This window comes from Ascaphus truei, chromosome 7, assembly GCF_040206685.1.
Source record: "Ascaphus truei isolate aAscTru1 chromosome 7, aAscTru1.hap1, whole genome shotgun sequence".
Classification (NCBI taxonomy): Eukaryota; Metazoa; Chordata; class Amphibia; order Anura; family Ascaphidae; genus Ascaphus; species Ascaphus truei.
The window spans coordinates 95,917,969-95,945,414 of NC_134489.1; the positions used below are offsets into that span (position 1 = coordinate 95,917,969).

Sequence of the window (27,446 nt, forward strand, 5' to 3'; positions counted from 1 at the left end):
CTGTCGAGAAACCTAGAAACTGCTCTGCTCTCTCCCTGCTCGGGAAAATCCCTGCCCTTAACAAACACTGTACTCGGCCAACTAGGCAGCTGCTGCCACCCCCCAAATGTTGCCACCCTAGGTGGCCGCCTTGTTGGCCTAGTGGTTAAAACGGCTCTGGATATCTGATTGCAATGGATGTTGAGAGGAAGTGGAAATATGATAAGGTAGAAACAGAGAAAATGAACAATAGAGGCACAAAGGGCTATTCTCTAGGAGCAGAGTTGTATTCATTCAATCTGCCAGTTCTGAGGTTGTGTTAATCTCTTCTGTTCAGTGCCAGGCAAAGCAAATGAAAATGTTTGCTTCATTAACGTAGAGGAAGTGGCTCTACCTTGCTAAATATTCCCCACGGAATGAAATTGGGATGATATGATTTTGCAGAGTGGGTCACCAGAGAGAGGCAATGATGGATAGAAATTAATATAATAATACCGTAGGGTTTTGGTGATAATGTTGTAATGTTTTGTAACTTCCATAGTTAGCACTTACATCGTATGACATTTCTCGCATATTATATGGGATTGAAGAATAGTTTCGCAATATAAAATAAAAACTGAAAGGGAGAAGGTTTGCTGGTTTTAGAATGGACATCTCTCTGTGTGGGGTACTTTTTACTCTCCCTGTGTTCTCATTCCTTTGATTGCTAGATAATCCCATTCATTCTGCTTATTTTCATATCAGAAAAATCATTTCACATGCATATTTATGAACACAATGTTGTCCCGTCTGCAACATGCAACAAATATGTTTCTTTACACCTTGTTAATGTATTACAGTAACCTGTGTATACTGTGGTGTGATGCATGGATACAGTAAATCACTCACAAGGGCTACTGTATTGTTACAAATGTTCTGTCCAAGAAACCACAGAGACCCACCTATTAATCATGAAGACAAATATTGTCAGTTTGCTTTGGACTTTCATTAAGATGACACACTGTGTGCTCATTTGTATTGTATTGTATGTCTTTATTTATATAGCGCCATTAATGTACATGGTGCTTCACAGTAGTAATACGCGACAATCATAAATGACAAATAGTATAAATAATAGGTAATGGGAATAAGTGCTTCAGACATAAAAGTAACATTTAGGAAGAGGAGTTCCTGCCCCGAGGAGCTTACAATCTAATTGGTAGGTAGGAAGAACGTACAGAGACAGTGGGAGGGCATTCTGGTAAGTGCATCTGCAGGGGGCCAAGCTTGATGTATCATGTGTATAGTATTAGCCACGGTGCTACTCGTATGCTTCTTTAAGCAATTATGTCTTAAGGTGGGTCTTGAAGGTGGATAGAGAGTGTGCTAGTCGGGTATTGAGGGGAAGGGCATTCCAGAGGTGCGGGGCAGTCAGTGAAAAAGGTTTAAGGCGGGAGAGGGCTTTAGATACAAAAGGGGTAGAGAGAAGACATCCTTGAGCAGAACGCAAGAGTTGGGATTTTGTATAGCGAGAAATTAGGGCTGAGATGTAAGGAGGGGCAGAAGAGTGTAAAGCTTTAAAAGTGTGGAGGAGAACTGAGTGAGAGATGCGGGATTTAATAAGAAGCCAGGAGAGTGATTTCAGCAGGGGAGACGCTGAGACAGATTTAGGAGAGTAAAATGAGTCTAGCAGCAGCGTTTAGGATAGATTGTAGGGGAGACCGGTGAGAGACAGGAAGGCCGGACAGAGAAGAACGCAAGAGTCGGGATGGGGCATAGCGAGAAATTAGGGCTGAGATGTAAGGAGGGGCAGAAGAGTGCAAAGCTTTAAAAGTGAGGAGAAGAATGGAGTGTGAGATGCGGGATTTGATCAGAAGCCAGGAGAGGGATTTCATGAGGGGAGATGCTGAGACAGATCTAGGAAAGAGTAGAGAGATTCTGGTAGCAGCGTTTAGGATAGATTGTAGGGGAGATAGGTGAGAGGCAGGAAGGACGGACAGCAGGAGGTTACAGTAATCAAGACGGGAGAGAATGAGGGCCTTAGTCAGAGTTTTAGCAGTCGAGCAACAGAGGAAAGGGCAAATCTTTGTAATATTGCGGAGGAAAAAGCGACAGGTTTTAGAAACGTTTTGAATGTGAGAGGAGAATGTGAGAGAGGAGTCAAGTGTGACCCCTAGGCAGCGTTCTTGGGCCACTGGGTGTATGATAGTACTTACAACCGTAATGTGGAAGGAGGTAGTAGGGCCAGGTTTGGGAGAAAGTATGTGGAGCTCTGTTTTTGCTATGTTAAGTTTAAGTCGGCGGAGGGCCATCCTGGATGATATCGCAGAAAGACATTCAGAAACTTTGATCTGTACAGCAGGTGTAAGGTCAGGGGTTGAAAAGTAAATTTGTGTGTCGTCAGCATAGACGTGATATTTAAACCTAAGAGATGTGATTAGGTCACCTAGAGAAAGTGTGAAAAGGGAAGAGGTCCCAGTACAGAACCCTAGGATACCCCCACAGAGAGATCGATATAGGAGGAGGTGTTAGCAGAAGAGACACTGAAAGTACGATGGGAGAGGTAAGAGGATATCCAGGATAGAGCTTTGTTACGAATACCAAGAGTATGGAGAATGTGAAGGAGAAGAGGGTGGTCCACAGTGTCAAATGCTGCAGAGAGGTCGAGCAATATGAGCAGAGTATAATGACCTCTGTCTTTGGCAGCATCGAGGTCATTAGTTATTTTAGTGAAGGCTGTTTCAGTCGAGTGAGCAGTACGGGAGCCAAATTGTCTAGGAGAGAATAGGTGTTGAGAAAATGGAGCAAGCGAGAGAATACAAGACGTTCAAGAGTATAGCGGCAAAAGGCAGCAGGGAGACAGTTCGATAGTTAGAAAGACATTTAGGGTCAAGCTTGCTGTTTTTGAGTAATGGTATAACTGTTGCATCCTTGAAGGAGGGTGGAAAGGTACCAGAGTAGAGGGAGAAGTTAAAAATGTGTGTGAGCATAGGGATTATAGTAGGAGCAAGAGGTTTTAGGAGATGGGAGGGAATAGGGTCAAGAGGGCAAGTGGTATAGAGAGAAAAGGAGATCAACAGTGACACATTTGAGACAGTGGAAAATGAGTCAAAGAAGGCAGGAGGAGAGTTAGGAAGCGGTGTAGGATGGGAGGAGGAAACAGATGGGATGTTCTGACTTATGGATTCCACCTTTTCCTTAAAATAGTCAGCAAAGTCCTGAGGTGAGATGGAGGAAGAAGAAGAGGCAGCTGAGGGTGCTTTGATTAGAGAGTCAAAAACAGAGAAGAGTCGGCGTCGGTTAGACTTGTGCGTGTTGATTAATGAAGAAAAGTAGGTTTGTTTAGCTCGAGAGAGGGCAGAGTTGAAACAGGATAGCATAAATTTCTGGGGGTTAGAAGGGAGAGAGATAGCGGGGCATGTAGATCAAGAGAGGAGGATAAGGCAGAGTTGTAGTTCCTGACCAGGTTGTCAGAGTCTGTAGCAGAACTGAGAGAGGCTGGTAGGTTAATAGAGTGCAGGTTTCTGCAGAACCGAGGGGTAGATGAGGGGGAGGAGAGAGAGAGAGAGAGAGAGAGAGAGAGAGAGAGAGAGAGAGAGAGAGAGAGAGAGAGAGAGAGAATGAGGTGATGGTCAGAGAGAGGAAAGGGGGAAATGGAGTAATCAGAGAGAGAAAAGTTTTTAGTTAAAAACCATGTCTAAGTAGTGGCCATCCTTGTGGGTACTGGCTGCAGTCCACTGTTGAAGGCCAAAAGAAGAGGTTAGAGAGAGAAAGCAGGAAGCCCAAGGGAGAGAGGGGTCATCAATGTGGCAGTTGAAGTCCCCAAGGAGAAGAACAGGGGAGTCTGAGGAGAGGAAGAAAGAGAGCCAGGGTTCAAATTGAGAGAGAAAGGCAGAAGAGGGATGAGTAGAGGTAGGTGGGCGATAGATGACCGCCACATGGACAGGGAGAGGAGAGAAGATCTGAATAGTGTGATCCTCAAAGGAGGGAAAAGCAAGAGAGGGAGGAGTGGGAAGGGTACGTAACGGTAGCGAGAGGAGAGCAACCCTGCCATCAGGGCATGAAGTGTGGGAGAAAGAAAGGCCACCATAGGAGAGGGCAGCCAAGTCTCAGTTATAGCAAATAGGAGCAGAGAGTGAGAGAGAAAGAAGTCATGCACAGATAGGAACTTGTTAGAAAGGGAGCGAGCATTCCAAAGGGCATGTCATTACCCAGAATGCCTGGCTGCAGCGAACGCATTGTATGCTAAGAGAGAATGGTGAAAGACAAGGCTGCAGACCTGTCTGAGACATGCGAATGTCTCCCAAGTGGTATTTTTTATTGAGTTTCAGTTAAAAAGAAGCTTATTTTTTCATTTTTAAAAGCTGTATTATCAAACAACCATGATATGTTTTTAATATTTAGTTCTTTAAGGTTGTTAATAGCTGTTTGTACTTTTCTGTGTCCTCTTTAGAAAGAAGATGTGACATTTTAACAGCCTCAAACACAAATGCAGCCCACGCTGGGTCTCCGTGAGTCCCATCTGCTCTTGGTAATTTAATTACTTATTCAAGTGGCTAAGTGCAATATTTCACACTTACTGTAAACCACCTCGTATAGGATGGTAATGAAAATATATAATACAGATGTTAAAAATACTTGTGAAATATTCACACTGTTATTCTTTTATTGATTCATTATGGTTTTTAATATACCAAAAATCACATTACAAGGCTCTTCTGGCCCTAAACTCATAATCGTTTAGAGACCTGGCCCCTTTGGGAAATGATTTGAAGATTATTTGATTATCTAAATGTATTGTATTATTCTTTTTCTTACAGTAACTGTGCATTTTCACTATTCCACTATTGTTAAATCCTATCCACTATTGGTATTGTATTGTATTGTATTGTATGTCTTTATTTATATAGCGCCATTAATGTACATAGCGCTTCACAGTAGTAATACATGTGGTAATCGAATAAATAACAGATAATATAAATAACAGATCATGGGAATAAGTGCTTTAGACAAACATAACATTAAGGAAGAGGAGTCACTGCCCCGAGGAGCTTACAATCTAATTGGTAGGTAGGGAGAACATACAGAGACAGGAGGAGGGAGTTCTGGTAAGTGCGTCTGCAGGGGGCCAAGCTTTATATCATGTGTTCAGAATGTTCACAGTGCTATTCGTATGCTTCTTTAAGCAAGTGTGTCTTAAGGTGGGTCTTAAAGGTGGGTAGAGAGGGTGCTAGTCGGGTACTGAGGGGAAGGGCATTCCAGAGGTGTGGGGCAGTCAGTGAAAAAGGTTTAAGGCGGGAGAGGGCTTTAGATAAAAAGGGGGTAGAAAGAAGACATCCTTGAGCAGAACGCAAGAGTCGGGATGGTGCATAGCGAGAAATTAGGGCTGAGATGTAAGGAGGGGCAGAAGAGTGTAAAGCTTTAAAAGTGAGGAGAAGAATGGAGTGTGAGATGCGGGATTTGATTGGAAGCCAGGAGAGGGATTTCAGGAGGGGAGATCCTGAGACAGATCTAGGAAAGAGTAGAGTGATTCTGGCAGCAGCATTTAGGATAGATTGTAGGGGAGACAGGTGAGAGGCAGGAAGGCCGGACAGCAGGAGGTTACAGTAATCAAGACGGGAGAGAATGAGGGCCTGAGTCAGAGTTTTAGCAGTCGAGCAACAGAGGAAAGGGCGTATCTTTGTTATATTGCAGAGGAAAAAGCGACAAGTTTTAGAAATGTTTTGAATGTGAGGGGCGAATGTGAGAGAGGAGTCGAGTTTGACCCCTAGGCAGCGTGCTTGGGCTACTGGGTGGATGATCGTAGTTCCAACAGTAATGTGGAAGGAGGTAGTAGGGCCAGGTTTGGGAGGTAGTATGAGGAGCTCTGTTTTAGCCATGTGGAGTTTAAGGCGACGGAGGGCCATCCAGGATGATATAGCAGAGAGACATTCAGAAACTTTGGTCTGTATAGCAGGTGTAAGGTCAGGTGTTGAAAAGTATATTTGTGTGTCGTCAGCATAGAGGTGATATTTAAACCCAAAAGAGGTTATTAGGTCACCTAGAGAGAGTGTGTACAGAGAAAAGAGAAGAGGTCCCAGGACAGAGCCCTGGGGTACCCCCACAGAGAGATCAATAGAGGAGGAGGAGGTGTTAGCAGAAGAGACACTGAAAGTACGATGGGAGAGGTAGGATGAGATCCAGGATAGAGCTTTGTTCCGAATACCAAGAGTATGGAGAATGTGAAGGAGAAGAGGGTGGTCCACGGTGTCAAATGCTGCAGAGAGGTCGAGTAATATGAGCAGAGTGTAATGACCTCTGTCTTTGGCAGCATGGAGGTCGTCAGTTATTTTAGTGAGGGCTGTTTCCGTAGAGTGAGCAGTGCGGAAGCCAGATTGTAGAGGGTCTAGGAGAGAATAGGTGTTGAGAAAATGGAGCAAGCGAGAGAATACAAGACGTTCAAGGAGTTTAGAGGCAAAAGGCAGGAGGGAGACAGGTCGATAGTTAGAAAGACAGGTAGGGTCAAGCTTGCTGTTTTTGAGTAATGGTATGACTGTTGCATATTTGAAGGAGGATGGAAAGGTTCCAGAGCAGAGGGAGGAGTTAAAAATGTGTGTGAGCGTAGGGATTATAGTAGGAGCAAGAGGTTTTAGGAGATGGGAGGGAATGGGGTCAAGAGGGCAAGTGGTAGAGGGAGAAGTGGTGATCAACAGCGACACATCCTCCTCTGAGACAGTGGAAAAAGAGTCAAGGAAGGCAGGAGGAGAGTTAGGAAGAGGTGTAGGATGGGAAGAAGAAACAGAGGGGATGTTCTGACGTATGGATTCCACCTTTTCCGTAAAATAGTCAGCAAAGTCTATGGAGATGGAGGAGATGGAGGAAGGAGAGGCAGCTGAGGGTGGTTTGAGTAGAGTATCAAATACAGAGAACAGTCGGCGTGGGTTAGACTTGTGCATGTTGATTAGTGCAGAAAAGTAGGCTTGTTTAGCTTGCGAGAGGGCAGAGTTGAAACAGGATAGCATAAATTTGTAGTGAAGGAAGTCTGCGAGAGTGTGAGACTTCCTCCAGAGGCGTTCAGAGGAACGAGTGGAGGAACGCAGCATGCGTGTGTGGGAATTTAGCCAGGGTCTAGGGTTAGAAGGGCGAGTGCGGCAGAGAGAAAGTGGGGCATGTAGATCAAGAGAGGAGGACAAGAAAGAGTTGTAGTTCCTGACCAGGTTGTCGGGTTCTGTAGCAGAGCTGAGAGAGGAGAGGGAGGAGCGTAAAGTGGACTCAAAGTCAGGTAAGTGAATAGAGCGCAGGTTTCTGCAGAACCGGGGTGTAGATGGAGGTGGAGAAGGGGAGAAGCGAGATAGAGAGAATGAGATGAGATGATGGTCAGAGAGAGGAAAAGGGGAAATGGAGAAATCAGAGAGAGAGAAGTTCTTAGTGAAAACCAGGTCTAAGTAGTGGCCATCCTTGTGGGTGCTGGCTGCAGTCCACTGTTGAAGGCCAAAAGAAGAGGTTAGAGAAAGAAAGCGGGAAGCCCAAGGGAGAGAGGGGTCATCAATGTGGCAATTGAAGTCCCCAAGGAGAAGAACAGTGGAGTCTGAGGAGAGGAAGAAAGAGAGCCAGGATTCAAAGTGAGAGAGAAAGGCAGTAGGGGGATGAGTAGAGGTAGGTGGGCGATAGATGACCGCCACATGAACAGGGAGAGGAGAGAAAATCTGGACAGTGTGAGCCTCAAAGGAGGGAAAAGCAAGAGAGGGAGGAATAGGAAGGGTTCGGTAACGACAGAGAGAGGAGAGCAGGAGCCCCACGCCTCCACCCCTGCCATCAGTGCGCGGAGTGTGGGAGAAGGAAAGGCCACCGTAGGAGAGGGCAGCTTCCAGAGCAGAGTCAGACTGAGTGAGCCAGGTCTCAGTTATAGCAAAGAGAAGCAGGGAGTGAGAGAGAAAGAAGTCATGCACAGAGAGGAACTTGTTAGAGAGGGAGCAAGCATTCCAAAGGGCACAGGAGAAAGGGAGAGAGGAGGGAGGGTGGCAGGGGATGGGTATGAGGTTGGAGGGGTTGACACCAGAAGGAGTAGAGGTTGCAGTTGGCAGGCGAGGACGAGCGCATGTAGGAATAAGACAGGGACCAGGATTGGGAGAGATATCCCCAGAAGCAAGGAGGAGAAGCATGGATAGAAAGAGGATGTGTGAGGATGATTTGTAGGGGTGTTTTTTAGTGCAGGGGATATAGCTGTGTGGTGTGAGAGGACGCACGTAAAAAAGGAGTTCATGTGAACTGAGAAGTGGTGAAGGAAGGAGAGATGGAGATATATGAATGGAGTTAGAGACATACTGAGGCTGGTAAAAAGAAGTGCATAATTTGAGAAGAAGTGAAGTCACAGCAAATATAAATGGTAAAGGCAGCATCACAGCAGTAATGATGCAGTCTGGTATTGATGATATCCTCCTTTCCAGGAGATAGTATACAGGAGATCCTCAGTTTTCTGACACAATGTATCCCGCAAACCCACGTCGGATGCGGGACAGTCGGAAACGGCAGCGATTTCTGTCGGATGCGCGAAAATGGCGGCAGATAGTAAGTTTTTGTACTGCATTATGCGCCGCCGGAAAACGCATCCGCCGGAAAGCGGAACGTCGGAAAGCGAGGACAACCTGTAGTAGGTTTATATTGAAGCATTCAGGAAACCATTCCAAAACTGCCTTGTGGGGACACGTTTATAGCCACATGAAAGATGCAGTGAATTCCTCCTTCACTAATGAGGGGGTCTGCATCAAGAGATGGGTGAATCTGACAAAATCCGTTTGCCCCCCCCCCCCCCTACCCAAATATTCATTTTGCAGTGTAAAATCTGCAAACGGTGTTTGGTCGGTTTCAATCCGTGCTGAGTCATCAAAAAACGCAGTTGGATAGAATCCGTTGATGGATTTACCGAATCCAATCCGCGAATTCAGCAACCCGTTGGCGGATTCTTCCAAATCTGCCTTACAAATCCGTCCACGGGGTGCGGAATCCCCGCACTGGCGATAATGGTAAAACATCGGCAAAACGTGGATCAGCCTTTTTAAGATTGGTCCGCTGAAATCCGCGGACCACAGGAACCGGACAGTCCGCTGTGGACCCAAATGCCTACACCTGCGACCCAGTCAGAAAGATTACATTGTCGTTCTCCGGTAGTCAACAGGTTAATGTTGAGTACCAGCTGCCTTCATTCCAACGTGAAGAACCACATCTCAACCAGGCTAAAAACTGCAGTTTTATATCTCGTTTGTACTGGAAGTTACTAATTTCTAATGCAAGACAGGTTCAGCAAAGAGTTCAGTGTATTTAAAGGGATGCTTGATTTGCTTGGCACAGTAATGACCTGGCAAACTTTCATAAAACCCCCAGTCATAAAAATGAAAAATGAAGGCAGCGAAATGTAACAGGAAGCCTGATCACTAGCAAACAGCTGTAAGGAATATTTATTACGATACCTGTTCACTTAGCGGACCAGTGGGCCTGACAGTTATGTAGTTTACATACACAGTTTAATAGCGAGTACATTCTAAATCTATAGCACGAGATAAGTCTGTCCTACTGCTTAGCAAACACAAATATTTTACGGCTACGAGACACAGATTTTCATGCGTTACAAACCTGTGAAGCTACTCTTTTACACTTTCCTGCACGTAAGAATCCCTTAAATAATATCGTTTTTGTATTGTTTTAAGGAACCTATCTATAAACTTGTAGTACTGTAGTACTTGCAATTGTCAGACAAATGCAATTTTATCAAATGTGTTGGAAGGCAGGAATAAGCAAAATAGTGACATCCACGTGTACAGTTTTCCCTGTGGCTACTAAAGAGATGAAAATTATTTACAAGCACTGCCTGAAAATTCCTAAATTGATCGACATTCAGGCGTTTTTTTTTTTGCAATTTGTTGAGATTATTTTAATTTCACCAAAAACCGCCATATCCCTAAAACTGAAACTAATCCTAACGTCCTGGCTCCTCTTTACAGAAGAACAACAGATACAAAAACACAAGCAGACAGACTTCTTCAAATGCTCAGATCCGCTGCAGATACTAGCAAAAAAATCATTATTATCTATTTTTTGACATGCAAAATCAATGTCCTGATAGGAAATATATTGTTTCCCAGGGTCCAGCACTGAAGTCTTGAGCAGGGCTGTTGCTAGGGGGTTGGGCAGCTTCCTCCATCCTGATTGGGTGCTGCTGGGTAATAGAGGTGTCGGGAGCCTGGGGGGCAGGGCCAAGGAGAGGAGGAAACCGCATGGAGTGGAGAAGTGAGAGGGGTTGTGTGTGTGTGTGTGTGTCTCGAGTCTCGAGCGTGTCACACCATTCACCATCATGTCCAGTATTTTTGGAGAAGCCACTTGGCAACACTAGTCAAGTGGGGGTTAGGTGTGAGGGAAGGGGAGCCCGGTGGAGGAAGGGGGCCCGGACTTACTCAAATATTGTTTAAATAAATGCTGTTTCTAATACTTATTGAGTTTTCAGATGACTGTCTGCCATGTGTGTACAGAGATCTGCAAAGCCCCACAGCAGTACATCAAGATATTGGGTTGTTATTAATTAAACTCGGATAGTGCCGATCAGAGCACTATTACACAGATACTCCCATTGGCTTCAATGGGAGTTTCTGTGCGACCGTGCTCTGATCGGCACCATCACAGTTTAATTAATAAAATCCAATATCTTGATGTACTGCTGAGGGGCTTTGCAGATCTCTGTACATTATTACCATGAGCTAATACAGAGATTAAATACCTCCATACAACTGTACTGTGAATGCATTTTAAAGGTTCCATATCTATAGCTATGATTGTAATTGAATAAAAAGTTTCATCTGTTATGTTGCCATTGTATATTTGCAATTCGTAGCAGCCCTGCTAAACCCCCGCCCCTCCGGGCAGCAATGGGGATAGCATTACTGAAATGAAAAATGCTGCTGTAAACTGATGCATGGTAATTAAATGAGCGTTGCATGTTCCAATACAAATGGAGTTATCAGCAGAAAATGATGAAGGGGATCTTATCTCTCACAGCCTTGTGTTCACATCCATAACCCAGCATAAAGAACAATAACTGTTTTCAATAAAAGATGGACACAGCATTTTAACCATGTACAATTTGGGAAATATTAGCAGGAAGTGAGCCCAACAGATTGAACGGTGCAGCAAAATTCATTCGCTAGTTTGGGAATTGGCGGAGAGCTCCACTGCTTAAAATGAGAGATTTTTAGGATGTTTTTACAGGCTGGCCGAAGAAAACAACACAGTGTTCTAACAGGAAATATCCCCGCGTAAGAGAACAATGTGCAAGTTATGGGAGAAAGAGTTGCATAGAGATATCATCACTGCCATTGAAGCAGGTAAACACAGTTTGGCTGCCAGTATCAGCTTCTTGTGACCATGGGCAAGGCACGTTAGATCTCACTTAGCAGGGGATTATTTGAATGCAGAATGTGTGCTCGAGGACTTACCATTCTCATCGTTACATGTAGTGTTCAGTCTGTATTTTCCATGTCCACATTCTCCATTTTCTGGAACACAGTGCAATTCTCCAGAAACCACCCAGTTGTGACACACAGGATCATCACAGGGGATTGATTCCACTAAATGTGGACACTTTCCACAAGCGCCTGTTGGCTGAACTATAATATGCCTTCTTCTTAATCTGAATCCTACAAAACCAGAGACAAGTCACACTTAGAAATAAATATATATATATCGTTTTCTCCTGGGTAGCAATGTTAGAAGCCTATCCATCATTATTATTAGAGTATGCCTAAAACGGGAAGACGCGCAGAATTGCTAAAGGGACGGCCCTTTTAAATTAGCCTTTTAATCTCCTTGTAGTCATGTAAAATAGATGCACTTTACACAATAAAGTCACCTACCGATCATCTAATTATCTATGTCTGCATATGCAAATGTATACATGTCGCAAGAAATGTCACTATCAAACTGTAATACTAGAGATGAAATAAAAATAGACTGATTTCTATTAGTAGGAGACGGATAAAGTGAGAAAAATCACCTAATTTTAAACACCTTTGCCTAACCCTATTGTGACTCATCTTTATGTTATGACATAATTATTAATGAGTGCTGTCACAATTCAGGGAGAGAGACATGACTTAATTTAAGATGCAATGATTGTGATAAGTTTGGCCTTTTGGATCCCTCTTGATTTAAACAGGACCAGGATTCATTTGGGTGACACTGTATGCTCCTTTGCATGTCATTTCCCAGAAGCCCTGGCTGCTGTGGAAGCACTGTATGTTACATAGTTACATAGTAGATGAGGTTGAAAATAAAGACGTAGGTCCATCAAGTTCAACCTATGCTAAATTTAGACAACAGATACTTTATCCTATATCTATACTTAATTATTGATCCAGAGGAAGGCAAACAAAAAACCCCATTAAGGGCAAAAATTAATTCCTTCCTGACTCCAAGAATTGGCAATCGGATTAATCCCTGGATCAACATATTTCCAATGTATACTTATTTGGTATATCCCTGTATATCTTTCCCATCTAAAAAGATGTCCAACCATTTTTTTTAACAAATCTATTGTATCTGCCATCACAGTCTCCATGGGTAATGAATTCCACATTTTAACTGCCCTTACTGTAAAGAACCCTTTCCTTTGTAACTGGTGAAATTTCCTTTCCTCCAACCTTGAGGGATGGCCCCAAGTCCTTTGTACTGCCCGTGGAATGAATAGTTCTTTTGAAAGCTCCTTGTATTGTCCCCGAATATATTTGTATATAGTTATCATATCCCCTCTTAGACGCCTCTTTTCTAATGCAAATAAATCTAATTTAGCTAGCCTCTCCTCATAAGTTAGATTGCCCATCCCCTTTATTAATTTGGTGGCTCTTCTCTGCACTCTCTCTAGTTCCATAATGTCTTCTCTTAGGATTGGTGCCCAAAATTGTACTCCATATTCAAGGTGTGGTCTTAAAATGCTTTGTAAAGGGGCATAATTATATTTACTTCCCTTCCATCCATTGCCCGTTTGATGCAAGATAAGATCTTGTTTGCCTTTGCAGCTACTGCATGACATTGGGCACTATTGCTAAGCCTGCTGTCTACAAGCACTCCTAAATCCTTCTCCATCAAGGATTCCTCCAATATATGCTTAGAGATAATGGTGAAAAGCTGTGTTGCGGACCTGTCTGAGACATGCGATTGTGTTCACAATCACAAGTGAATTTTTATTTGCTGGCCCTTCCCAGAAATAGGTGCTAGAGACGGATATTAGGAGGAGGTTTCATCTGTCCTGGACAGGCAAGGAAAGCTTGAAGCACCAAGCCCAGCCAGACACCTCTATGAGTTTAACTCATAATGTAATGAACTCATGATCTTGTCCCGGGAGCATGTCCTGCTCTTCTGTTTAAAAAGGATTTTCTAGAGTTAAAAACATAACTGTCTTCATATTTTTGTTTCTGAAGTTACCATGGTAGGCTTTATACTGAAATGAGCTCAGGGGAGAGCTTCATTGTAAAATCCCAGACATTCGACAAAGCATCATAATCAAAAAATAACAATGGTTTTTGAAAGAGCAAGAAGGGATGTCAGTCAAAAATTAAATGCAAACCCCCCCCTAAACCCATCTGGACAGACTGCTGCTTTGTAGGGGACTGGAGTTTATATGCAGCAGGGGTTGGTGTTGTTTCCACCCACACAATCACAGACGTAAGCTGTTTGTTACAAATTGATCATTTATGAAAATAAACAAATGTTATAAACAGTCCATCATCCCTGTATCTGTATATACGCCTTCCTTACTGTGTTCTTATAGCTAACGCTGTTTAGATTGAAGTTGTGTGAAATTTACCTTTTCTTCCCTGAGGATCCAGACAATTTTCATGGACACACAGTCCCCACCCGGACCAAGAGGACAACAAGCAATCCATGGAACATGGGATACTGCAGAGCTGAGACGTAGAAGGCACAGATCCCGTACAGAACTTTCTCTCCATCGGTCTATAGACTAAACAAAAATGTTACTTGTTAGATTATTATAAATGTAGTAATTACTTTGCAACGGTGCCTGTTAATAAACAGGGACGGATACTATGGCGTTGTTCATTGCACCATTGATACCATGCAATCTGGAACACATCTCCATACATGTAAAATTCTGAAAACAATAAAAATATGAGTGAGTTTTATTGTAGACTGTAAACCAATATATGAATAACAATTCAGGGATATATTTACAGTGGTCCTGAGACTTAAGGCTCACACATTTAAATATGCCATAATGTACCTTAAGGCTTTTACAGTGCTACATGGCAATGGATGAATTCATGCTCTTCAGATACTTATAGTTGAGTAACAATAGAATCATCATTTGCACAAAAATAACAAAACAAACCAAAATTTTTTTACATGTACATTGGTATAGTTCACTTCTGACCTAAGAGGGACATGCACTTTTAAATAACTATTTATTCCCTTGCACACACATCAGCGATGTCTTTAAGAGCTTCAAATGAGACAATAAGAGAAGATGTGGAATCAAAAACTAAGAACTAAAAGCACTTTCTACATGTCACTGCACAGACATGGCTCCACATCAATTGTTCACCCAGATAAGCCAACAAGACAAATGAAAGATCGGTTGTCTCTTGTTGTTCTACCTTAACTAAAACTTGCTAAGTGAGAGGGTATGCAGCTTCTCGTTGTGTGAGGTACGCCTTACAAGTGTTACTACTCTTTTTCCAGATAAACCATTTCATACGCTCCAACTGTACTTATTTAGCAGGTATTCTGCCTATTTTTATGTCCTGTACCTATTGAACAAGAGTAAAGGATGATCCAGGCGCACGGACTTAACAAATAAGAACTTTAATTCAGCATAGAAACCAACATTTCGAGTGCAATGCACTCTTTGTCAAGGTTTGGGCCCTCATCTTGACAAAGAGTGTGTTGCACTCGAAACGTCTGTGTGCCTGGATCATCCTTTACTCTTGTGCAAACCTTTGGGATTTACAGGACAATCACAGATACAGTGAGCACCAGCAGTTTTTGTGTGGAAGTGGGATGTGTGCCAGAAATACCTCCTTGGATTAACTCTGTACCTATTGAAACCAGCTGTACCTGTCCTATGGCACCAATTTCTGCTGGTATGAAAGCCAAGGAATGTGCCACTGCCTGTCTCCTATTGGGCAAAGCTCAGAACCTTCTGCTAATTACTTCCACTTGAAGATCAATGACTGATGTGATAAATTATCAACATTTTAATGGAAACATGATCTTTGCAAATGATACATTGCAGTTGTTATGGAGCATTCCTAGGAGATGCTCACTTGCTTTTTAAGCTTCTGTGTCTCTCAATAAAAGAGAAAAAAGAAAGTGTACCTATTTTTATGTGTACAATGTTGGAGGTTCTGCCCTTAACACAAATTCTCTTACTCCATACGATTTAGTGATTTATTTGAAATAAACAATGCACATGATATGATACTTCCATATTTATATTTCTTAATCACATTCTCATTAGATTCAAATAAGAGCGCTGTAACTGCTAACTGGGATTTAATTCATAACGCAATTAAAAATGTTCATTCTCTAGAGGGATTGTAAGCAAAAAAAGACTAATTAATAGTATCAAGTGAAATGTAGATAAAAGGGACAAATTGTGTCTGGAAATAGCTTGCCAGTAACAACATAATATTCCTATTCTTGTGGACGAGATTTAGCAAAAAATTCCACATTAATCATTTTACTTATACAGACTAATTTTGGGGGGCACACTTTTTTTCCCTACAAGATCATTACATCTCACAACATCTTTCACTGGGACTTGAATATTTATTGTTCATTCATGTAGCAAATGCTAAGAAGGAAAGTCCATTTTTTATAGCAGCATCTGGACTAGACACGTAGCACAGTAACAGTATTGTAGCATTATTTATAGTTGGCAATATAGTTCACAGAATAACAGAACTATCCTTTACCCTCCGGAGACCTGGCATGAAATCCAAAATTGGTCCTAATTAATGTGATTTGGCAGAATGTTGTATCATTGTGAAGAACATAGCTCATCAGCAGCAAACTATCACAATATGTTAGAATTAATCACTGCCTCACAGTCTTTAAATAACAATGGAATAAAACTGTCAAGCTGTTTCAGGATACTTCAGAAGACTTCTAAAATTCATAGCCCACAGCAGATACCAGAGCTATATAAGATTGACATCGTTCTTCAGCATTGCCTCTTGAATAATTAAAAGCATGTAAAAATATTACAATATTAAAAAGAATGTAATGTAAAGGTTTTTTTTTATGTTTCTAAGAGCATAGAAGGGTAGATGTCCTGTAAAAGCTTGTAGGTCACTTATTAAACCCCTGGTTCACCTTTTCTGAGGTGCATAATACCTGCAGGTTTAGCAAAGAAAGTATAGGTAGTCCTCGCTATCCAACGTTTCACTTTACCACGAATGGCATATCCGACGTGTAACAATTCAATCCTACGGGCCATTTTTCAATGCCGGAATGCGTTATCCGACGCCTGAATGCGTTATCTGACGCCTGAATGCGTTATCCGACGCCGGAATGCGTTATCCAATGCTCACCGCCACTCATTAACATGGGACTCACTTTACAACGGTTTCACTATCCAACGCTACTTCCAGAACGGATTCTGTTGGATAACCGAGGACTGCCTGTATTTCTTATATTTTTTATTGTAACCTAACATTTATCTCACTGCAATACCCGCAGTGCTTAGTGGTAGCACTTTGAGAAGTTAGGGAGATGTGGTTTTAGTACCATATGTAATGGATCAATACTTGGGGCTCCTGCATGCATCAATAAAGAGCTTTTCAACAAGATACACTAAACTACTGTAGCCCAGCTCACCGCTCACCTCCATGCCGGGTGGGGGAGGGCTGCATGGCGATCGGGTCGCCGGAGCTCCGCGGAGTACCCGGTAGCACAGAGGGCCGCCATCTTAGATATCACGCATGCGCGATCAAAGTGGTGCGCATGCGCAATGCAGCCAGGATGTGGTGGCTATCTTAGGAACGGCTCCGTACAGGAATACATGATCCAGGGCAGGCACCCCACGTGGGGTAGCACAGTCAATAGGGCACACGGATCTTCGCAAGGAGAAGGGGTTAGTTTGGCGCGAAGGAGCGCGCCAGTCGGAGCAGAGGAGGCAACAGAGTAGGTAGTGTCCGCTGAGCAGTGCTTCCCTGGACTAGGCCTAGCGTTGCTCCGCAGGCCCTGAGTCCCTTCCAGCTTGTGGTGCTACAGGGAAGGCCCCTAGATAGGGACTCTTCCTCTTAGTTCATCACAGATAGTGTTAGTACACCGGTGACAGGACGCCACTCGTGAGTTGGGGCCTGTGGTCTGGGAGCAGGCCACAGGCAGACTACAGCTGGAGCTCCATCAAGAGGCAGATGCCTCCAGCAAAGAGAGAGTATTCGGTAGACCCCGTGTCGTGGGATCACAGTGTGGTTCTGCTGATCCCTCATTTCCAACTTAACCTGGTCTGGACTGAGACCAGGAGAGGTACCAAGTGCACCAACGACCACACACAGGGGTAGCGCTACTCCACACACTCGGGGTGGGCATTGCTCTATGGACACCGGGGCGGTTAGGTGTCCAGAGCACCTCAGTACTTTGGGGGAAACCCCATCAGGGTGTGAACAGTGGGGTGGTGTATACTGTGTGGGTATTGTGTTGGGGTACTGTGTATAGTGTTAATATTGTTAGCGTGTTAGTAAACTGTTATAATATACCTGTGTGTGTATGTATTTCTCACTGATGTATTGGTTCCTGTGAGGGGTTATCCTGCAGCGCTAGGATCCCTCCCAGGTGGAGGCACCGTATCCAGATAGACAAGCTCACTCCAGGCTCCCAGCGGCGGAGGCTTAGGCCTTCTGTGAGCCACAGGTAAAGACAGCATGCATAGTTCCCTTAGTACACTACACAAACTGTTTTCCTCAAGCTAAAGTCGATTACTTCAATAGGAAACCAGAAACGCAAGTAAAAAAACAAAAGCTTGTGTGGTTTAGTAAATCTGGATGCTAGACATGAAAGAATATTTTTCAGTGATATAAATCAGGGGTGCTCAACTCCAGGCCTCAAGCACCCCCTCCCCTTCCTCCCAAACAGGTCAGGTTTTCCAGATGTCCCAGCTTCAGCACAGGTGGCTCAATCAGTCCCTGCTTCCGCAAAGGTGGCTTACTCAGTCCCTGCTTCAGAACAAGTTGCTCAATCAGAGGTTCAGTCTTTGACTGAGCCTCTGATTCAGCCACCTGTGCTGAAGCAGGGATATTCTGAAAACCTGACCTGATATCCTGAAAATGCCTGCCTGGGGTAGGTAATGAAAACTGACGATATTTTTGATGATAGCGGGATATCGGCGGGTAACCGAGTTTAGTGATCAGCATGTGAATACACATTACTCATTTACATATGCCGCAGTAAAAAGCTCTTAGTGAATAGGTTGATAAATAAAATTGGCGTTAAACACAATTAATGCCAATTTTTGTCATGTATTGATCTAAGTCAGGGGTGGGGAATGTCCGGCCTGCGGGCCGAAATGATTTGGTCCGGCCCCCGTGAGTCAGGGGGCCCTTCGCGCGCTCACGCTGTGCCTGCAAGAAAGGAGGGAGAAAAAAAACCTCCCCCTTTCCTGATTGGCTGCCTCATGTTGGCATACTGCCAAGATTGTTTTTTTTGGCCAAGACCAGAGACAGTGTGTGTGTCAGAGAGTGTGTGTGTGTGTCAGAGACAGTGTGTGTGTGTGTGTGTGTGTGTGTGTGTGTGTGTGTGTGTGTGTGTGTGTGTGTGTGTGTGTGTGTGTGTGTGTGTGTGTGTGTGTGTGTCAGAGAGAGTGTATGTGTGTCAGAGAGAGTGTGCGTGTGTCTGAGAGAGAATGTGTGTGTGTCTGAGAGAGAGTGTGTGTGTGTGTCTGAGAGAGAGTGTGTGTCAGAGAGAGTGTGTGTGTGTCTGAGAGAGAGAGTGTGTGTGTCTGAGAGAGAGATTGTGTGTGTCTGAGAGAGAGAGTGTGTGTGTCTGAGAGAGAGAGAGAGAGAGAGTGTGTGTCTGAGAGAGAGAGAGAGTGTGTGTCTGAGAGAGAGAGAGAGAGAGAGAGAGAGAGAGAGTGTGTGTGTCTGAGAGAGAGAGTGTGTGCCTGAGAGTCTGAGAGTGGGTATGAGAGTCTGAGAGTGGGTCTGAGAGTCTGAGAGTCTGAGAGTGGGTCTGAGAGTCTGAGAGTGGGTCTGAGAGTCTGAGAGTGGGTCTGAGCGTGAGAGTGGGTCTGAGAGTCTGAGAGTGGGTCTGAGAGTCTGAGAGTGGGTCTGAAAGTCTGAGAGTGGTTCTGAGAGTCTGAGAGTGGGTCTGAGAGTGGGTCTGAGAGTGAGAGTGGGTCTGAGAGTGAGAGTGGGTCTGAGAGTCTGTGAGTGGGTCTGAGAGTCTTTGAGTGGGTCTGAGAGTCTGTGAGTGGGTCTGAGAGTGAGAGTGGGTCTGAGAGTAAGAGTGGGTCTGAGAGTCTGTGAGTGAGTCTGAGAGTCTGTGAGTGGGTCTGAGAGTGAGAGTGGGTCTGAGAGTGAGAGTGGGTCTGAGAGTCTGTGAGTGGGTCTGAGAGTCTGTGAGTGGGTCTGAGAGTCTGTGAGTGGGTCTGAGAGTCTGTGAGTGGGTCTGAGAGTGAGTGTGGGTCTGAGAGTGAGAGTGGGTCTGAGAGTCTGTGAGTGAGTCTGAGAGTCTGTGAGTGGGTCTGAGAGTGAGAGTGGGTCTGAGAGTGAGAGTGGGTCTGAGATCTGTGAGTGGGTCTGAGAGTCTGTGAGTGGGTCTGAGAGTCTGTGAGTGGGTCTGAGAGTCGGGTCTGAGTCTGTGAGTGGGTCTGAGAGTGGGTCTGAGAGTGGGTCTGAGAGTGGGTCTGAGGGTCTGAGAGTGGGTCTGAGAGAGAGTGGGTCTGAGGGTCTGAGAGTGGGTCTGAGAGTGGGTCTGAGAGTCTGATTTCCCTCTCCCCTGCCCGATTTCTCTGTGTGTGTGTGTGTGTATATATACAGACACCAACCCACAATCAGTCATAGTCACCCACCACCCAAGGGTCAGTCAGTCACCCAAAGAGAAGCAGTTCTAATCATCACATTAGTGGTGAGTTAATTAAATGTTTGACAAATATAGCAGGCTAATTTTTAAGTTGATAATTTTGTATGGCCCTCGAATGATTTTATAAATATCAAAATGGCCCTTGGCAGAAAAAAGGTTCCCCACCCCTGACCTAAGTGAATCAAGCACTATACTGTTATCCGTTTTACTACACAGTAATATGCTTAATGCACATACAATTAATTGTACGACCTCAGTAAACAATAATTATATTGTAAGTTCTTTGAGCACTGATTGTTTTCGTCACATCTTGTATTTCCCTGAAGTATTTAACTCAGCAAGGACTTAATGTAAAGCACAGTTTATGCAGCAAGGAGCCATCTAATTTATCCCACCTTATAAGGTATATTATAAATCTATTACAGTGATAGATATATGTAATTCTTGACTTTAAATGAGGATCAGTCAACTGAATGAAAACCTGATTGTAAGTCCTGGATTTGCAGCAGATGTTTCTTAGAGATATATTGAAATGGATCAGTTAAAATAAAATTACACTACTTAATATCAATGCTCAGCCAAAAGTTTGAATTCCACCATTTTTGCAATCATTTCCATTTCATTTCCACCAGCAGGGGATAATGAATTAGGTTATAAAGTTATATCGCCGCTTCTCAAGGGAATACTCTGGAGAAAGTCAAGCGTTTAAAATAACTGCTAATATGTGACAGTCATACAAAGTTAATTATTTTCACAGTTTACAAGAAGACAGACATTTAATACACTTCACAAGGAAAGCATACTCAACGTGCCCTGGAAATGGTATATTAATATACTCACTAGTAGCAGATTATCTTTTTATAGAATTTTAGCAGTGTGGACGGATGTTTATTTTAAAGACCCATTGCCTTCAAGTAGTAAAGCAATATACTCTAAAAATCTTTAAACACTGCGTGTTCATCTATTTACCTCTCCCGTTAGAAATCATATGATGCAAGAGGACAATTTATGAGCCATTAACTTCAAGGGGCTGGTGGGTGATTTAATTTAATGTGACTATTGCAAGGTGGTTGATGTCACCCTTTTAGATGAAGCTCATCCGCATGATGGATTTTGCTTCTATTACTAATGTGAATTAATAGCAAGAACTGTTTGTATTTGCTGTGATTTAATAGATACATCATATGGTCTCTTTTTTAACACACTGGACTTTGCCCCTTTGATGTGACACGCACTGTAAGTAAAGTCTGATACCTGTTGCATATATCTCATTGTTTAAATGTTACCCTACCCAGGGCCACCGATAGCTCCACCTGTGCAGAATACACATACAGCGTGGACCCAACAGAGGGCCGACAGCCCCACCTGTGCAGCGTACCCATACAGCGTGGAACCAACAGAGGACCGACAGGCCTACCTGTGCAGCATATCCATACAGCGTGGACCCAACAGAGGACCGACAGGCCTACCTGTGCAGCATATCCATACAGCGTGGACCCAACAGAGGACCGACAGGCCTACCTGTGCAGCATATCCATACAGCGTGGACCCAACAGAGGACCGACAGCCCCACCTGTGCAGCGTACCCATACAGCGTGGAACCAACAGAGGACCGACAGGCCCACCTGTGCAGCGTACCCATACAGCGTGGACCCAACAGAGGGCCGACAGCCCCACCTGTGCAGCGTACCCATACAGCGTGGAACCAACAGAGGACCGACAGGCCTACCTGTGCAGCATATCCATACAGCGTGGACCCAACAGAGGACCGACAGGCCTACCTGTGCAGCATATCCATACAGCGTGGACCCAACAGAGGACCGACAGGCCTACCTGTGCAGCATATCCATACAGCGTGGACCCAACAGAGGGCCGACAGCCCCACCTGTGCAGCATACTCATACAGCGTGGACCCAACAGAGGACCGACAGGCCTACCTGTGCAGCATATCCATACAGCGTGGACCCAACAGAGGACCGACAGGCCTACCTGTGCAGCATATCCATACAGCGTGGACCCAACAGAGGACCGACAGCCCCACCTGTGCAGCATATCCATACAGCGTGGACCCAACAGAGGACCGACAGGCCTACCTGTGCAGCGTACCCATACAGCGTGGACCCAACAGAGGACCGACAGGCCTACCTGTGCAGCATACCCATACAGCGTGGACCCAACAGAGGACCGACAGGCCTACCTGTGCAGCATACCCATACAGCGTGGACCCAACAGAGGAAGGGACAGTCCAACCGACCAGGCACAACCTCCGGGATTGACCAGCATGACCAAACTCTGCCATTGGGCCAAGGAAACTTTTCCCCATTTTCCCCATGTTCCTTCCGGCTTTTGTACAGCCCATTCATTGTAATATTGATGTGAATACTCACAGGGGTGCCAGCGAATCGCACTAATAATAACACTAAAATTAATCCCTTAACTCATTTTGGTCCAGAGTTACTGAATGATGCTAAGCCTTGTCATTTAGGCGAGACATGATGTATTAACGCTTAGCACTGCACTAGAGTGAAGAAGAAAATACCAGCGCAAAAGTACACAAATTGTTTTTAGTTGGGCATATAATATATATATTATATATATATATGTTATTGAATAAGTGAAAAGCACATGGATAATGCCACTTGGAACATATAATGCTAAATAGAAGGTGTTGCATAAAATCGATACAGTGTTACCAGATTTCCCGTAGGAGAATTGCTCTTTAGAAGTAGTTGCCAATTTGAAAGGCAGTGTTGTTACAGTCCACACTCTGGAGAAAGACAGCGCTGATAGGGAAGGCACCCACTCTTGGCTCAACCGTACACACAGCTCAAGCTCTAAAAACAGGTAGATAAGTTCAGCCTCAGATAGCACTCCACCTCTTGATCGTCACTGCAAACGTACGCCAGCTGCCCCTTGGACATGGATCAGATCCGGTTAGGGAATGCACCCGCTCCCAGTCCTCAGCGTCAGCCTCCACATGACACAGTCATGATGAAGAAATGGCTTGATCACCTGAATTCGCAGCTGTGGTTGTTAAGCACCGCTCGACCTCGTCTTCTGAGTAGATTTGATACTTGATATTTTAAATAGCCAAATAGGCAGTAAAAAGCTAGATATAGAGATGTATATCAACCCCTGATGAAGTATTTGTTGATACGAAACGCGTTGGAAATAGATTGTGTGCTATTCTATCTCTTCTTTGCTGCAACATCTATATATATATATAGCTCTTTACTGCCTATTTGGCTATTTCAAATATAGCTCAACCCTGTTATAGCGCGATCCCCTACAACGCGGATCCACTTATAAGCGTGGCTCCCGATTTAAAAACATTTCCTTTTTTTTTTAAACATTCAATGCTTTATTGCTAATGGGCACACACACACACACACACACACACACACACACACACACACACACACACACACACACACACACACACACACACACACACACACACACACAATGTGGGAATTGAACATGAATACATTTTATATAATACACATGCAGGAATCGAACCCAGGATCATTCATATGCTAGTACCAATTCCCTACCTGCTACGCCACAGGATTGTTGTGATAAAACAGACTCTATAAATATACATATCAACAGCACAGTGCAGTGGATTGCATTGTCTGCTATATGTTAAGTTTGTGTTTAGGGTCTGTGACATCACACAAACCCTGTGGCTTGCAGGTACAGAATTGGTACTAGCATATGAAAGATCATGGGTTCGATTCCTGCTCGAAAGTCTACATCAGTGCTGGGCACGGGGAATCAGCCTGATGAAGCAGGGAGAGCTGCAGCGAGGAGAGAGCTGCAGATGAAGGCAAGTCCTCACGCGGCAAAATTTTATAACGCGATCCCGGTTGTAACGCGGTCTCATTCTGTGGACCCCGAGGACCGTGTTATATCGGGGTTCAGCTGGATCAAGTATCAAATCTACTCAGAAGACGAGGCCGAGCGGTGCTTAACAACCTCAGCTGTGAATTCAGGTGATCAAGCCATTTCTTCATCTCCATGACTGTCACGTGGAGGCTGACGCTGAGGACCGGGAGCGGGTGCATTCCCTAACCAGATCTGATCCATGTCCAAGGGGCAGCTGGCATACTCTTGCAGTGACAATCAAGAGGTGGAGTGCTATCTGAGGCTGAACTTATCTACCTGTTTTTGGAGCGTGAGCTGTGTGTACCGTTGAGCCGAGAACGGGTGCCTTCCCTATCAGCGCTGTCTTTCTCCAGAGTGTGGACTGTTACAACACTGCCTTTCAAATTGGCAACGACTTCTAAAGAGCAATTCTCCTACGGAAAATCTGGTAACACTGTTATCCTTCAATTTAGCATTATATATTCCATGTGGCACTATCCATGTGCTTTTTACCTATTCAATAACATATATATTTGTATATGCCCAACTAAAAACTATTTGTGAACTTATGCCCTGGTATTTTCTTCTTTACTCTTGTTCTACCATGATGCCTTGAGCTATCAACTTTATTAGCTGCATTTTTTCACATCTTTTTACAATTGTAATACGTTATAATCTGCCCAAATTATTCATACCATTTTTGGAGTGGCACATTTTGTCACATACTGTATACTCTATGTCTCTATCCATTTTTTAACACTGCACTATCTGCTATCTTTTGGACTCAGAAGCAATGGATTTTTAAAGTCTCCAACCATTGTATTGTTTTGCAGACCTATAGCACTATAGTGGTCAATTGGAATAACATTGTTTGATTGTAGTGTAATACATAATTAATACATAATTAAATGAGTACACATACAGTAAGCCAAACGTAATTTAAAAATCCCCATGAGAACAATAAGCCTTAATCTTATCCAATGATAAATTAGTAAATAGTTCTAAAGTACAGCATGCAACCTCTATAACCTTTGGCCAAGGGGTTTAACTAAATAACCAAGAAAATATTATTATTGAAGTATTTGTACTTTATACTTATTACCATATATGTTTTGTCAATCGGATGTAGCATTGTGCACCCCTGTCTTTTGTTGTAACCTCTATAACCTATAGGAATTCCGATGTAAACACTTGGCATGGTTTGTTACATGGTCCTTTACATGGCGTGTTACATGGCAGCAGTTACCCATGACACAACATGTCAGCATAACTATGCAAAATGTTGTAGATTTTGTATCTGGAATTTTTACACATAACTGAATTGATAAAGACTGAGCAAAATATGAAAGTCTAGCCACTGGCTGTGTGTTCTCAACTTACATAAGCTAGTGTATGTGTATAAATGCATTTATTTACAACGTAATGGTCCTGTGATTCCGCTCCCATGGTTTGAGAATCACAGACACCGGAAATTGAAGAAGTATTTTCCTTTTTTGCTCGTGATTTTAAACAATATGCATGACAGTGAGCACTGAAATTTAAATTGATATTTCATGCTTCCTTGTATGAGTCAACTTATATACCACTGCTCACATATTTTTTTTTATGTAAATATATATATATATGTAAATGTAATCCAATTGACCATGCCGTATGACTGAACCTTCCGCTGTAAATGTGTGTAGCCATGCAAGTAAAATGGTCTGCAGTTGTCTCCTCTGCTGGCAGTAAACCCGGTAAGTTACAGGGATGCCAGCAGTAATCATGGAGGTTTGCCCTCACACCCTGGCGAGGTGCCCTGTGTATGGATGGGAGTGGCTACATGCTCTGAGTCCACAGTTAGTGACATCAGAGATGTGCCTGCCTCCTGAAGTATATAAGGCACTGCACTGCCAAAAGTTAGTGTTGATGCTGCAAGGTAAAGTGCGGAGAAGCAAGTTCTGAGGAGAGTGTAATGAGGCAGAGGCGGAATCGATGTGCCCACTAGTGCAGTAACTAGTGGCACTGTTCTATATCCAGCCATAGAAGGCCAACTGTGTCCAGGGACCTGGCACAGGGGTGATCTCCCTGCGAGGGAGAAGGGATCCCACTCCATTGGGAGGGCGTACCTTTTAAAGGGGAGCACGGAGAAATGTGCGGCTGAGCGGCTAACTGTGAGAGGCAGCTGGCCCATACCACTTCTGCAATAAAGATGGCTTGTTCAACGAGACCCCCATGGTGTGAGTCTGAAATTACTCTCCAGGGGCAATCCCCACCAAGAAGGAGTTCCTCATCAGGACCATCTCCCTGCGGACGCATAGATCCTGATGAGGTGGAGGCGCTGCACGTGATATAGGTAGGACTCGCATCCACTACCTCAGCTGCCTGTCTGGAGTGACAATCCCCTAATACCATCATGCGGGAGACTCAGGAGTCCTGTTGCCTACAGGTGCACCACCAGATACGACCATGTAATGGGGGCTGGTTAGACCACACGGTCCAATATGAGATTGGGTGGGTCAGAATAGAGGGAATACCCGTTGGTGTTGGAGTTGGAGGCGCTGCTGAGCAACCTGTCAACAGGACAGGCTTTTGCTAGGCACACTGGGAAACAGGGAGAGTATCTGCTGCCACTTTGTGCTGTGTGGGAAGGAGCCAGGGGTAGTCAGGGGAGCTGCTGGAGCTGCAGGCCGCACGGACGCCCTGGGATCCTGCAAGGAGTTCAGTGGGGCTGGAGCCAGGCTATAGCTGTCCTAGTCACCTTGAGGTAGTGCTAGTGGTAGGACGCCTAAAGGGTAAACTGGTAACGTAGTTCAGGAATCCTGGAGAGGATCTGCGCTTGGCTAGCCAACAGTAGGTAGACGCCCAAAGTACTGCATGGACGAACCAGAGTACTCTAGTCCCTTCCGGACCACTCACCGCAGGGAGCACAGACTGGGAGGAAGGAGATACAGCAGACACCGAGCGAGTGAGCCTAGCCTGAGGTAGTGCAAACACGAGTCAGATCTACATTAGGTACACAAGGTGGTGCACAAGGCATTTTTATTGTATCGGTGTGGCAGCTGCCCCGCAGAGCGGAGCTCCATGTACAATAACCCAATATATAGTGGCCGGATGGCGACCCCAAGAATGGAGGATCCGCGCGGTGCGGAAGGTCCAATATGGCGGACGGAGGCTGAAGGAGAGAGCGAATATGTCAGGTGTGAGGAGGAAGAGCAAGCTACAGAATAGACTTTTGTGAGCCTGCTGTGGAATGGCGTGAAAACAGTGGTTGTGCCGTGTATATCCTGCTTAGGACATTGGGGTACTGACCCTGAGGATAGTGAAGAGGACATTATTGTGAGATGGGAGGAACGTAATGGACTTGCTTGTCATTCAACGTACAAACAGTCAAAAGCTACCTCAACAGTAAATCAGTTTGACAGTGCAGACCAAAATGGCGGGTCCCGTGTCTCTGCGAAACCGCGTGGGTCAGTTGCAGAAAATGTTGCAAATGCTCAACTTGCAGAAAGTGCCAGGAGTGGCACCAATGGAAAAACCCCACCCTGATGGGAAGTATGGCGCGAAAGCTGGAGCCG

The 27,446-nt window shown here is 44.4% G+C and overlaps 1 protein-coding gene and 1 long non-coding RNA gene across 4 annotated transcripts in view; one reads left to right on the forward strand and one right to left on the reverse strand.

Moving 5' to 3' along the window:
- Positions 1-14,333, forward strand: part of LOC142499709 (uncharacterized) — a 76,359-nt gene extending 62,026 nt beyond the window's left edge. The window contains exons 4-6 of one of the 3 annotated variants that reach the window (XR_012802717.1): positions 4,412-4,489; positions 11,181-11,309; positions 13,802-14,333. This is a non-coding gene — a long non-coding RNA (uncharacterized LOC142499709). The remainder of the gene's footprint in view (positions 1-4,411; positions 4,490-11,180; positions 11,310-13,801) is intronic. The other 2 variants (XR_012802715.1, XR_012802716.1) reach the window with 2 other exon arrangements.
- The window catches only part of THSD7B (thrombospondin type 1 domain containing 7B), a 395,203-nt gene that overhangs the window by 218,313 nt on the left and 149,444 nt on the right, over positions 1-27,446 (reverse strand). Inside the window, exons 7-8 of the mRNA XM_075609482.1 lie at positions 13,787-13,942; positions 11,421-11,621 (exon numbers count right to left, since the gene is read on the reverse strand). Of these exons, the coding sequence (XP_075465597.1) occupies positions 11,421-11,621; positions 13,787-13,942 (357 nt within the window). The remainder of the gene's footprint in view (positions 1-11,420; positions 11,622-13,786; positions 13,943-27,446) is intronic.